This window comes from Heterocephalus glaber, unplaced genomic scaffold, assembly GCF_053883595.1.
Source record: "Heterocephalus glaber isolate CG9 unplaced genomic scaffold, H.glaber_assembly_v1.0 deba00001538, whole genome shotgun sequence".
NCBI classification, from domain to species: domain Eukaryota; kingdom Metazoa; phylum Chordata; class Mammalia; order Rodentia; family Bathyergidae; genus Heterocephalus; species Heterocephalus glaber.
This window is the reverse complement of record NW_028258333.1, coordinates 20,469,890-20,483,793: the sequence shown is the minus strand read 5'-3', so window position 1 is coordinate 20,483,793 and position 13,904 is coordinate 20,469,890. Positions and strand designations below refer to the sequence as shown.

General features: G+C 37.2%; 1 protein-coding gene across 6 annotated transcripts in view; it reads left to right on the top strand.

Annotated features, from left to right (window-relative positions):
* Positions 1-13,904, top strand: part of Adamts12 (ADAM metallopeptidase with thrombospondin type 1 motif 12) — a 326,379-nt gene that overhangs the window by 188,616 nt on the left and 123,859 nt on the right. For all 6 annotated transcript variants that reach the window (XM_004848653.3, XM_021261519.2, XM_021261518.2 and 3 more), the window contains 2 exons: positions 11,187-11,311; positions 12,577-12,726. In XM_004848653.3, coding sequence (XP_004848710.2) covers positions 11,187-11,311; positions 12,577-12,726 — 275 coding nt within the window. The remainder of the gene's footprint in view (positions 1-11,186; positions 11,312-12,576; positions 12,727-13,904) is intronic.

The window sequence follows — 13,904 nt, the reverse complement described above, 5'->3', positions numbered from 1 at the left end:
TTTCATGGACTTAACCTCTTGCAAGACTTCAGAGGCTAAAAGTACTGGAAGAAAGTTTGCTCAATAAAAATCTTTTGGAAGAAATGTGACATTTAATAGAAAAGTAGGTTATCCTGAAGATTCTCATTGAACTTGTGTTAAATGCCACAGAATGCAGATGAAAGTTCTACAGAGCACCAAGGTACCCAGCTGAAAATTATCAGCTGCAAAATTAATCATGTCTTCACTTTGTCTGAAAGGGGAACCTACAAAAGCAAAGATGAGAAAGCAATCAAGATTTTGAAGGTAGATTTCAAGTTCTAATACATATTTTTTTTCTCATCAGTGGCTATCTTTCAGGTTATTACAGATTTACTCTTGTAGGAGTCTTGCAATGAAAGAAAAATCCCATTTATTGAGATCACTTTCCTTTTCAGCTCCTTTCCTTCTCTTTAATCCTTTCCCAATAGCCCCTTCTGCTAGAAAATTTCAACAACCATTCAGACCTGACCCATGTATTTAGAAAATCCATCCTTGAAATGGCTCTAATTACTGGTTTATCACCTTTTTTTCCCCTTCTCCTCCTCATTCCTTTCAAGAACTAGGAAGGGTCCAGGATTTTATCCTACTTTCAGGCTAAAATGTTACTGTGCAGCTCTTTCAAAGGTGTTATGTTGGCAGGAGACGTGAGACCCTTGGATCAGAAATAAAGGTCTTTATTACTCATCACTCAGCAAGAGACATAAAATTTGTATTTGCATCTGTCCTTTTTTTAAATGATTTTTTATTCTTTAAGTTTATTGGCACATAATGTGATGAAATTCATTTTAGGTATATAATTTGATGACAGTCATCACTGGGAATTCGTGCCTTTACATGATATATCTTCCTTCTTGTCTCTTACATGTCACAGGGTGATGTGGGCGGCCCAGGTGCATGTTGTACACACAATGGGTTTTATTACAACTGAGGAACCCAAAGACAAGGAGGACTCCATTCTGTAGTGTGGATTGCAAGCAAATGTGTCCAACTTTTGCTCTGGGCAGAGCCATTAGCTCATTGTTCTGCACTGCAAATGTGCTTTCTTCTCTGGAGGAATTCTGTCTTCTAACATTGTATGCTGTGCAACATCATTGACAGGAACAAAATCTAAAAGTGCCTTTGCTCAGTCAATGTGCAGGAACAGGAAAGACTGATGGAGAATTGTCTCCCAATAGTTTCTATTAGAATTATTATTATGGATTTTCTGCTTCATTCTCAAACTTCTGACCCTTTCTCCTTCCTCTTCTCTAATAAGTAGAACTTTTTCCTGACTTAACACAAATCGTCTCACCACCCAAATATTCTTTTTTTCCTGGATCAAGCCATTCTCTATTCCTCAATTTTGTCAGTATACCTGTGGTATACTGGGATATGTGAGAAACCTGAGATGAGAAGTCCCAGTCCTCTCTCTGCAGGTGTTGCAAAGAAAAATAGGCACAGAGTTTCATAAGTAGTCCAATAAGTGCTGTGAAACACTTATGTACAAGATGTATTGGCTGATCACCTCATCCAGATTGAGAGGTGAGCAGAGAAGTATTCCTACTAATACTCTGTCTATTAAAGTGTAAACAGATTGACTAGGTTAAAGGGGTTAAGAGAGAAAAGAAAAGCATCTTGAGAAGAGGGACTGTTTTAAAGAAAGGAAGGTGAAAACAGCACAGTGAATAGAAGTATGTCCAGTGAGGGAGTGCTGATACCAGCCGTTTAATGTTCCTGGAGCATGAACTGAGATGTTGCCAGTGAAGCCAGAACTCAAAGGGTCTTGAGCTATGGATCATGATAAATAGAGGCTTCTGTTTGAATAAAATAAACATGGCAGCAGGGACAAGGACAGATCTGAATAGTCCAAAGAATAGGGGAGGACAATTAAGAGATGTCATAGTCACCCAACCATAGAATGAAGATTTGAGCTAAAGGCAGTAGGTAGCAGGGGTAGAGAGGAGTTAAAATTAGTAGCAAATGACAAGAGATTTTGATGCAGGCAGAAGAATCCAGTAGGAAGATACTGGTGTTCCAAATTGGCCAGTTGACCACATGATGGTTCTTATAATTGAGATGGAAGATATAGGAAGAACAGAAGGTTAACAAGGGGAAAAGGGAATCTAGGTGTGATGAGTTGGAGATACATGTGGAGGCAAACATAAAAAGATTAGTGAAGTTGAACTCGAAAAGTTTGGAATGATTTATAGGTTTTAGAGTCAACAGCATACAAGTGAGTTCCAAAAATATGGCTGTGATTGAGAGTGAGCTAAGCAGTGAATGAAAGGAAGGGCAGAAAAAGACCCTTAGAGAGGCCCAAGAAGTAGTAAGAAAGAATGAGGACAGAGAGTTTGAGATCTCAAAAGCAGAGGTTTCAGCCTCTGCCTCCTCACTAGGGCTGGGACTGTGAGATCAATATATATATATGCCATAATCATCCATTGCTAATTGTTATGTCTTTCAAGTTATTCAAATTTAACGTGGGTTTCAGTGGTTTGGAAGCAAGTGCTTGCAAACATGAATTCTGAGCCCTTTCTGCCAATATTTTCTGTGTAGCTTGCTTCTTGTAGTGCTTCTGTACAGGATGAGTTTCCTCACTTTTGTTTTACTTTTAGTAGTACATATTTGCAATACATAATGATTACATTCACTATAGGGGATTGGTATATGTATATAACACATTTTAATTCCCTCCCTCTCCTTTTTATTTTTCTAGAATCAGATTCATTTTTTAATCTTACAAGACCTTATAAAGTTAATTATCCAGATTAATAAGTCAAAGAACATATAAACATGTATGACAATTGCACTAATTCGTAGTACACTTTTAGATACACTGTCCTCCACACTAGATTATAATATCTTATTTTTTCTTTCTCTTTTTTCCTATTATATTATCTGTCTTTTATTTTCTCTTTCACACACACAGTTTTTCATAGAAAAGAAACCATGTGATATTTAAGCTTGTGTGTCTGAGTTACTTCACTTGACATGATGATCTCATTGGATGTTTTATTCCTAAAGTGCTTCCTGGGAATGAGCACTTCACTATGCTGGGAAATTTGGATGTGGAATTTAAGCCACAACATGTAGAAAATCTCTCTGCTTTTTCCTTACACAAACATGCCCTTGCTGACACCAAATTTGGCTGAGGAATGAAGGAGACTGGATGTTTGTAGACACTCATTTTTTTTGACAGACACTTCTTCCACACTGATTACTCAAGTCATTATATCAAAGGACAGTGGTTAAAACCTGAGCTTTTTGAATTTGTATGCCCCCATCAGGGACTCTGTGAGTCAAGATAAAACAGGGCTCCATCTACTTCTCCCTCTCTAGCTAACTGGACCTAATAAGCTTTTCTATAATAGCGTTTAAAATAGGGAAGTTAATTTTAGAGTGGGTGTGTGGATTTGTATGGGTATGTGAGTGTGAATATGTGAGTGTGTTTGTGGGTCTGTATGGGTATGTGGGTGTGTAGTTGTACAAGTGCATGAGTGTATGCCATCTTCTTACCCACTATAGCTCATTGGAGAGACTGCAGGTTTCCTTTTATTCAAAGCTATGTGTTCTTACACATAATCAGTAAGGAACACACATAGAATCATACTAGAAATGCTATATGATCTTCCATTGTACTAAGATTGTGCAAGGTGTTACCATTGGGAGAAATTAGATGAACAGTATAATTTCTCTGCACTATTTCTTAGAACTGCACGTGAATCTACAATATCTCAAAACAAAAAAAAATGCAAAGATATCTTCAAAATAATAGCTGGCTGGAGGGTTGCAATGGAAGATTGTTATTCATACAACCACCTACTTTATTCACATTTCACCAGTTTTACATATACCCAGCAGTACAAGTGTATTAATTTATGCAGTTTTATCATGTATAGAATTGTGTGAGAAACACCACAATCAACATTAAGAACACAGCTATCATGAGGGTCCTTTATACCTTTTAGTCTTCCCATCCACCTACTCATCTAACTTCTAAAAAACACTAATCTCTGATTTTGTAATCTCAAGAATTTTATATAAATAAAATAATACAGAGTGTAAGCTTTTGAGATTTGATTTTTTTTCCTATTTAGCATAATTTTCTTGAATTGCATACAAATTGTTGTATTTATCAAGAATTTGTTTCCTTTCTGTGGCATATACCAATTTGTTTAACCAGTTGTATTCCCAGTTTTTAGCTGTTTTAAGTAAAGCTACTTGTGTGTGTTATCTTTACATTACTGTAACAAATTACCTGAGACAATCAACTTATAAAGAGGAAAGTTTGTTTTGGCTCATGATTCTGAAGGTTCCTGTGACAAGACAGCACATATGGCAAGGGACATATGGCAGAGAAAACTGCTCACTTCATGGCAGCCAGGAAGCAGAGAGGAAGAAGAAGAGAGTAGAATATCACAATCTCTGCAAGAGCACACCTGCAGTGACCTGATTTCATCCTATTAAGTCTGACCTTTCAAAGACTTCATCATCTCTCAACAGTTCCATGGGCTTGGGACAAAACCTTTAACACAAGACCTTTGAGAGACATTTATGCAAAACATAGCCTTTAACTATAGGATTCTGTGTAAACATAAATCCATTTTTTTAGGATAAATACCCAGGAATGCAATTGCTAGGTTATATGGCAGTTGCCTGATCATTTCTTAAGAAACATCCAAATTGTTTTCCACTTTGGCTATATACTATTTTACATTCTCACTAGTAAGGTATGAATGATTCAGTTTTACCACACATATCAGTGTTTGGTGCTGTCATTTTTTATTTTAGCCATTCTGATAAAATTGTAGTGATTCTCTGATGAACAATGATGTTGAACCGCTGTTTGTGTGCTTATTTGCTATCCGTGTATTCTCCTTAGTAAAATGTCTCTTCATGAGTTTTACCTATTTTCTAATTATTTTTTACTGTGCAGTTTTGAGTTCCCTTATGCACTCTAGATACAAGCCTTTCATCAGATACCTGGTTTACAATTATTTTCTCCCACTTTGAAGCTTCTCTTTTCAGCCTCTTCAAAGGGTTCCTCTCTGACCAAAACCTTCTGATTTTGATGGGATGCGATTTATCAATATTTCATTTTCTGGATTATGAGTGCCAAGTCTGTGAATTCTTTGCCTACTCCTACATTTTCAAGATTTTCTTCCAATATATTTTCTAGAAGTTTTATAGTTTTACATGTATTTTTAAGTGTGTGATTCATTTTGAGTTAATTTTTATATCATATGTGAGGTTTAGATGAATATCTAGTCACTCCAGCAGTATTTATCTGTTTTCTAAGAAAAGATAATGCTTTATTATCTTGATTTGAATTTTTGACTACAGATATCTTAACTCAAGACTTATATTTTACTTTTAATGCTAATGATCACCTTCTGACCTCTACCTTAAATACCCAAAAGATATAAACATAACATTAATTTAATTAAAAGTTCAACATTTCCACAACAATATAAAGTTCTAGTGGAGTGTTGTATAAATGGTATTCTTAGATGTGGTAGTTACACCAGTGACACACATAATACAATTGCACACCTACTGTGATGCCTGATCTTCACCCACCAGTACAAATCATTGTGGAAAATTTCCCCAGTCAAATTTGGTTTGTGTATTTTCTAACCTTTCTATCAATGACCTGCATTGCAGAAAGGTTTAAAGAATTGGATGACATGGTCATTTGATGTGCAGCAAATAAAAGACAATATTGTGCTAGGTAGGAAAAGAAAGTTTATTCTTTTTTATAGAGAAGATTTTAGAAATTACCATAATAGTCCAGAAAGGATTGTAAATAATAGTGACTGTATGAAAATAGACATATTCAATTTCATTTGTTCAAAAGCTTACATTTACCAATTTATTGTACTGATTACATCTAGGCCAAGGTTTTTCTCTTATTAAGCTAATGCAAACTCTTGTTCTTTGATTTACTTTATGTCTCTTTATTAAAATGCATGTTTCATTATTGTTTTAGAATGAACTCTTTTTATTTTGAGCTGGCCCTACTTTCTTTATACAGCTGTTCCACAAAAGCAGTGAATTGGAGAATTCAAACCAAACTATTTATCCTTCAATTTGTTGTGTAATTTGTGGGAAAGTTACAAGTCTGATAAATTGGAACTGAACTGACTTAGGGCCAAGGGGAGGAACGAGTCAGATAGTTACTTTATTAGAATCCCATGGGGAAGATGTGATATATAAGAGTCAGCTAGGAGACTACCTCTATACTAAAATAGATGTCAAGGCCTCATGCAAAAACCATGACAGACAATGCACTAAGCCCACCACACAAATATCATATACTTCTTGGTTCCTGGAATGAGAGTTTGTCATTTTGGCCTTGCTTCCTACCAACTTAAACACAATAAAACAAAGGCCAAGATGAAAAGATTTTGGAGACAGGTGTGGTAGCATGGCAACAGTAAATTGAGAAGAGTGATTCAGAGGCACTCTGGTATCTTAATGGGGTCTAAAGAGTTCTCTTTCAGCTTTCTACCTTGGCTCTGGTAGTGGAATTGATAGAGGATAACTTTAGTTGTTGCCAAGTGCCACTCCAGTTCAAGTGATAGCTGTCTGGAGAATATGGCTGAGAGTTGCTGAGATCCTTAGTTATCTAGCTGTCTTTAGAAGACTTTGTCTTTGGTTTAACAAGTACTCTAGTTCATAAGCAGGTCCAGGTGTTCAGAGCCATGAGAGGTATTCTTAGGGATCTAAAGAGAGTTTGGAGAGTTTTCAGACACATGGCTGTTTACAAAATCAAGTGATATATCAGGTACAGTTACAAATTCCCTATGGTGAATGTGATAATCATACATCTAAAATGGTACATCTAAATGTACCAATAAATGTTTTGCTTCAAAAAAATCAAGTGAGATGAATTATGTGGAAGTGATTTGTAAGCCACAGGGAGCAAGGGACTCAGAATGTGGATATACTATTATGTAGAACTCATTAGGACTCAGATATATAGAAAACTAGATAATCTGGAGTCTATAAGTCAATGAGTCTCAGCAAGCCAGTAGCAGACCCATGAGATTCAGGCAGATTTCTGGCCGCTAGTCCCAACTTGAGCTCCCTGTCCTCCTGCAGGGTTGAACTCTGCAAGTTTCTACTGAATGTTCCAGCTGCCCTTCCCCTGAAGATAGTCCAGGTTCTGATGGGAGGTGATGATCCCTCCAGCTTACCAAGTACAGTGGTCTGGTGTGCCTTTATTGCAGAGATTCTCTTCACTTTTCCAGTGGGCTTCAGTTTTCATCAAGGAGCCTGAGAGAGGCCCTCTTTCTGTTGTTCACTTCTGCTCTATCTTCTGGAGTTCAGGACAGTGGCCTTTATGGCCCCCTGTGCCTCTGTAGTATGGATCCAGGTAGCAGCACAGCCAGGAGGCCAGAGGAGGGGGAGAGAGGGTACAGGTGCCCACATGGCTAAGCTGGTTGCTGGGGAGCGGTTTGGGGAGGTGGGGTGGGGACGGAGCAGGGCTCCAAGGGGTCAAGGTCCTCACCATCCTCTGGCTGGTCGCTGGGGGCTAATTTTCTTGTTTGACTTATTTCACTTAAATTAGCATTATGGTTGCAATTTCCATCTATTTTTCTGCAAATTACATTTACTCATTATCCTTTATGGTTGAATAATATATCCCATTGTGTTCATTTACTTTTTAAGTTTACAAACATTGCATAAGTATTATGCACACTATGATGTTTTGAAGGTTATATGTACTATACAATGCCTAAATCAAGCTAATTAGCACATCCATTACATCATATAATTAGCATTTTTTTCATGGTGAGAGCATTTAAAATTTACTCTCTTGGTGATTTTCAAATATACAGCCATCATGTTATACAATAGATCTCCTGAACTTATTTTTTCCTATCTGAACTAAAAATTTTAAATATTTTGACTGTCTTCCTACACTCCTAACCCCATTCCCTACTCTCTGTTTCTGAGTTCTACTTTTATACATTCCATGATTGTGGGCTCATGTATTTGTCTTTGTGTGCCTTATTGTAGATGACATGATATCCTCCAGATTCATCCATGCTGTTGCAAATGACAAGATTTCCTTCTTTTATGAGACTGAATAGTATTTTGTTGTGTATATACACCACACTTCCTTTATCCATTTTTTTTATGAACAGACACTTTGGTTGCTTCCATACTTTGGCTATTGTAGAATGATGGCCTTTTGGATCCCCATTCTGGGCTGTTTTCCAGGCAGGATTCTGTCTGGGGACTGCACACATTTAGTGATGTTATCTGGGTGGCCCTCTAGCTGGGGCCTGCCCCCCTCCCTAGCTGTTTTCCAGCTGACTGGCTATTATAATAGTACCGCAGTGGACATTGGCATGCAGCTATTTCTTTAGCATACTGAGTTCATATATTTTGGTTATAGATTCAATAGTGGAATTACTAGATCAGATGACAATTCAATTTTTAACTTTTTTAGAAGCCTCCATACTGTATCTAATAGTGCTTGTACTAATTTACATTCCTATCAACAGTGTACGTGAGTTTCTTTTTCTCCACATCCTTGTCAACACTTGTTATCTTTAATCTTTTTGATAACAGCCATTTTAAGAGGTATAAAATTATATCTCCTTGTGATTTTAATTTGCATTTCCCTGGTAGTAAATGATGTTGAGTATTTTTTCATATACCTATTAATCATATGTATGTCTCCTTTTAAGAAATGTCTATTTGTAGGGTTTTTTCTACATTTTTAATCAGGTTATTTGTTTTCTTGCTGTCAAACAATACTTATTGGAAAGGCCATCTATTATTCAGTGTATTGTTTTACTTTTGTCAAAGATCAGTAGGTGTGTTTGTGTGGGTGAATTTTTGGGTTCTTTATCAGTTCAGTTGATCTATGTGCATAACATCTGTATCACGCTGTCTTGGTTTTTATAGCTGTATGCTAAACATTTGCATCAGATTGAGTTATTTATCACACATTATTTTTCTTGTATCAGAAACGTTTTAGCCAATCTAAAGCCTGTGTATTTGCATATAAATCTTAAAATGAGTTTGAGTTCATTTATGTCTATAAAAGACCTTGCCAAGATTTTGATAAGAATTGCAATAAAGCTATCGATTAATTTTGGGAGAATTGACATCTTTATTAGATTGAACCTTTAAATCCATGAACATAGTATGTTTCTGTATTTATTAATGTATTTTTTGTTTTGTTTTCTAATTTTCTAATTTTCCAGTCTGTACGTGTTTTCTTAGTTTTATACCTAAGTATTTTTTATTATTTATTTATTTATTTTTTATACCTAAGTATTTTATTGCTTTGGAACAATTGTAAATAATAGGTTTTTTTTAATGAGCATTCTCTCAGAGAACCTTCCCCACAAAATAGGTTAAAACAGACATAAAAGATATCTAATCATAGTTATTATTTTATTTGGTAGTCTGCCTTCTTATGTGAAGGAAGCATAGCTGAGGCACTACATCAGTGAGGCTGGTGACCAATCAGCATCTCAATTTCACATAGAAACCTTTATTCTTATATTTGTGCTTCAATATTTGAGCTGAGTGGCTCTGAAATAGTTCTTCATATATTTGAGATTAATTGCCTTTTACTGTAAAATAAAATGATACTTTATAAATGGTGAGTCTAATTAAATAAGAAGACATATGAAAGTATCTAACATACTGTAAATGATCAAGAAATGTTTTTTTCTTCTGCTTTTCCCCCTTTCTCTATCCCTCTTCTTCCCTTTTTTTATTCTTCCCCTCCTTTCTTTTCCTTCCATTCCTGCCCATGCAAGTCCATTGTGGTGGATGGGGACCCTATGTTTCCATCTGGGGTGGGTCGATGTTCTAGCTACAGCCTGGCTAATTATCAGAGGCCAGCTCATCCTCAAGAACTCCTCCTTGACATAACACATTATTCTCCTGGATGATGTGAAGGATATAATGATGAAGATTATTAAATAATGAAGCTTATTTCTTCTATTTATTTATGCTAAGCAATTCAGTGAGTTTTCATGCATGATGAGGCATTTTCCTGAGTCTTCATAAAAGAAGGTCATATGCAGTGGGTAATTAGCATGATTAGGGCGACCCAGGGATACCTCTAAAAGCAACTGAAACTCTTCATGCCTTCATGTTTGATTTGAGTACAGTTCTTAGCATCCAAAAATATACAGAAAGAGAGCAGCATGATCATAGTTTGATGCAGAGATTGTCCTGAATTTCTTGAATTCATAGAAACAGTCTGAGCTGAGAGTGGGTTGATGAAGATTGTCGTGCTTCCAACAGAAGCCACTCTATACTGGAAAGAGCTGTATATAGAAGCCTGAAAAAGTAATATCTCCATTACAATTTCAAATTTAACTGCAGTCTCTCTAGAACTGATGATACATTTTTTTCTCCCCACTTTGGCAAATGCTCATCCAGTTTGTTTGGGACAAACCCCTCTAGTCCCCAATAGTAACTGTGGGCCAGATGTATGACTCAGAGGCTCTAGTGGACCTAAGAAGCCCTTGAAAGTGCAGGCTGGGGCCGCTACAACATCTAAATTGCTGTCAGAGGACCAGTTATCTTCATTGGTCACAGCCTGGAGAGATTATATTACTCTCTGCCCTCCACCCACAGGTGCCAAACCAAGATGGAACCATGAGGAAGGACATACCCAGCCTTAAATGATACCTGAGAAAAGGAAGCTTTTTATTGAAAATCTGTACATTTTTCATTAGCATTTAAAGTGCATTTTCAGCCGGGGGTTTACCTCAGTTGTTCCGGCGCCTGCCTCTCAAGCACAAGGTCCGGAGTTTGATCCCTGGTACCAAAAAAAAAAAAAAAAAGTTAAGTGCATTTTTAGAAGTGTATTGGCTTAGGACTCAGAGAGTTACTAGAAATAGAACTTTAAGTGGCTATTGGCCTTAGCTTATTTTCTTAAGTTTTCTTCAAAGGCTGCTTGCACCAGTGACACTTTCTGTACTGGAGTTCTCTCATTCAAGTCCTTTTAGTGGAAGTCATGAGAGTGATAGTATTTAGAGCAGAATGTCAGTCAAGAGGAGTAATATGGCCCCACCAAATTCCTGCCAAATGTCTAATGCACCTAGGCTGAGCTCACTTCTTTTGGATGTTTCTGATGATTAATGCATAAGAACCTTGACTACAGTGAGCTTACTCATGCCAGTCTTTTCCTCTTCTTTCTTCAGCAAGGGTTGAAAATAGTTCACCATGCAGAGAAGACATTGTCCAGTTTCTGCAAATGGCAGAAGAGCATCAATCCCAAAAGTGACCTTAACCCTGTCCATCATGATGTGGCTGTCCTTCTCACCAGGTACTCCTGTGTCTTTGTGGAACCCAAGGGCAGCAAGTTGAGGAGGGTAGGCAAGACTTCCAAGGTATTCATACTCATGAAATTCTCAGAACTCTGCGCTGTTCTTGGTCAGCTGTGAAGGCAGCAACTCTGATCTGTTCAGCTCCTAGCTCACACCAGTGGAGGAACAGTTTAGCACACATGCTAATATGTCAAAGCTCTCCCAGCTAATAAACTGCATCTGCTGGCAGAATTTTAGACTAGGACTTCCCTCTCCTCACCCATGGCCCTAGCAGTTGTCACCTGAAGAACTGAATACTCACATGGGTTCTCAAAGCCTGGATCTTTTCTGCAGACAAAAGGGCACAAAAAGCAGGAGAACATTTGTTGTTAGAAATGGTGCCCACACAAAACCCATGAGATAAGATTTGCAGCTAATTAAAGCTCAGAACCTCATTGACATTGGTGCAAGTCAAGAGCTATTAGCCAAGAGCTTTTCTTTTACTGAATAAAATCAAATGATTAATTAATGACTCTCTCAAACTCTTTTTGGTGATTGAAATAACTCCTGCCAACATATGGAGGCACATTTTCATTTAAAATCTATAGCCATTATTATCTGAGTTCTTAGATGTCTTTCCTTTCTTTTTCCAGAAGCAGTGAATTCCACAAGATGCCCCTCTTCTCTCTTTCTCTCTCGGTCCCTCTCTCTCTCTCCCTCTCTCTCTCTCTCTCTCTCTCCCTCTCCCTCCCTCCCTCCCTCCCTCCCATAGGAAGTATTGTCAATTTAGTGGAGGCTGGTCAGGCAATTGAATTGATCTGTGGGTGGGTTGAAGGGACACATTGCTTTTCTTATGAATGACCAGAAGCTCTCAGATGAATTTTCAGCATAGACCTCAAAGGAGTTTCATATTTGAAAAATCCCAGTCACTGTTAATTGACCTTTCCCTATTTAAAAGTTCAAGTTAACTTCGGTTTTCAATGAAATCTCTTATTGGCCAAATCATATAATTTGGCTTCCTGAGATCAAGAGCAAAATAACCCAAAATAAAACATTCACTATATATCCTCATGTTTTTAAGTGTTAGTGAAATTCAGTAATTAAGAAGTAAAATCAAAATAAGGTTAATGCAAAATTACACCCTATATTCATACTGACTTTTAAATATTTATCCTAACCATCCTTTACAAATAACATTGATTATAAATTTATGCATAGAATTTTTTCCAGGAGATTTTTCAGACATTTCTTTGGGTTTCTAACAATCTCTATTCTCTGTCTTCAGAAAAGACATCTGTTCTGGTGTCAATCGTCCCTGTGAAACCCTGGGTTTGTCTCACCTGTCAGGAATGTGCCAGCCCCACCGAAGTTGTAACATCAATGAAGACTCTGGACTCCCGCTGGCTTTCACGATTGCACATGAGCTGGGACACAGGTAAAGGGTCAGGAAGTAGAGATCTGCTTGCCACTCATGTATCGATTTCAGTAGAGTTAATGAAAGCACCCTAGGCTGAGTGTTAGATTTGGATTGTGTTGTGTCTTGACACTCGTCCCACCAGTCCTCTGTATTTTCATCTGTAAAGAGGGGATAGTAACACACTTCAGTTTCCAGTGTCTCCTCTGCCCTGACCACTTGTACCCATATGTACATCACAGAATCAAGGAGGCCACCACAGTTTTCTCAATTAGAATGGAATGAGCCAGGGCAAGGAGAAAAGATATTCTGGAATTAACACTATCATATTCATACTCTGATTAATTCTTATGAAATGATAATCTTATTGTCGCTAAAAGGACACAAAATTAACATTTTTGAGTCTTTATAGCGTTGTGCCATTGAATCATCTTGATTTCCTTATGAAATAGATGCCATTGTTAGCCCCATTTGTACTATATATATATATATATATATATATATATATTAAAGGAGAATGTTGAATAAACTAAAAACTGCCATAAACATGGAAAGATCATTAAATAAATATCAATTAACAGGATATCTAAGTTGTTGCAAAAATGTGCAAATACCTTTAGATGAATCCCTTGAAGGCAGGTTTGACAATGTTTGAGTGAAGTATAATGAGGATTCTGGATGTGCCAGGTATCTAAAGTTCTCATGAATGAAAGATATTAGCTCACTTGTAACTTCATTTGTCAATATATTTGCTAACTGCAAATAAGACCACATCATAATCCTTGGAAGCCCAGAGTGGGAGAGCTCATAGATAGTTAAACCATGTGCCCTTGCCTGTCATGATCCACTACCCTGGATCTTCTTCCTAGAAAGGAGTAGGGACACTGGGACATATTCCGAGTGCACACCTAGAAACAAGGCCTGGCCTTTCCAACTGGGGTCCCTCATCATTTTTCTCACATAGCTTTTGAACTTTTCAAAAATAATTTTACCTCCATTACAAAACCTTGACTCCAGAGAAAGTGAGTGCTTGATCTGACTTTCCCATCAATGACTATTATGACCTTATATAATATTATAGATAATATCTCTATACCTGCTTCTTCATCTATAAGATCGGTAGGTTGAACCAGACCATTTCCCAAATGCTATGGTTTGTTGGAACCTCACCAAAATGTCCTGGAGATAAATGTGAAATA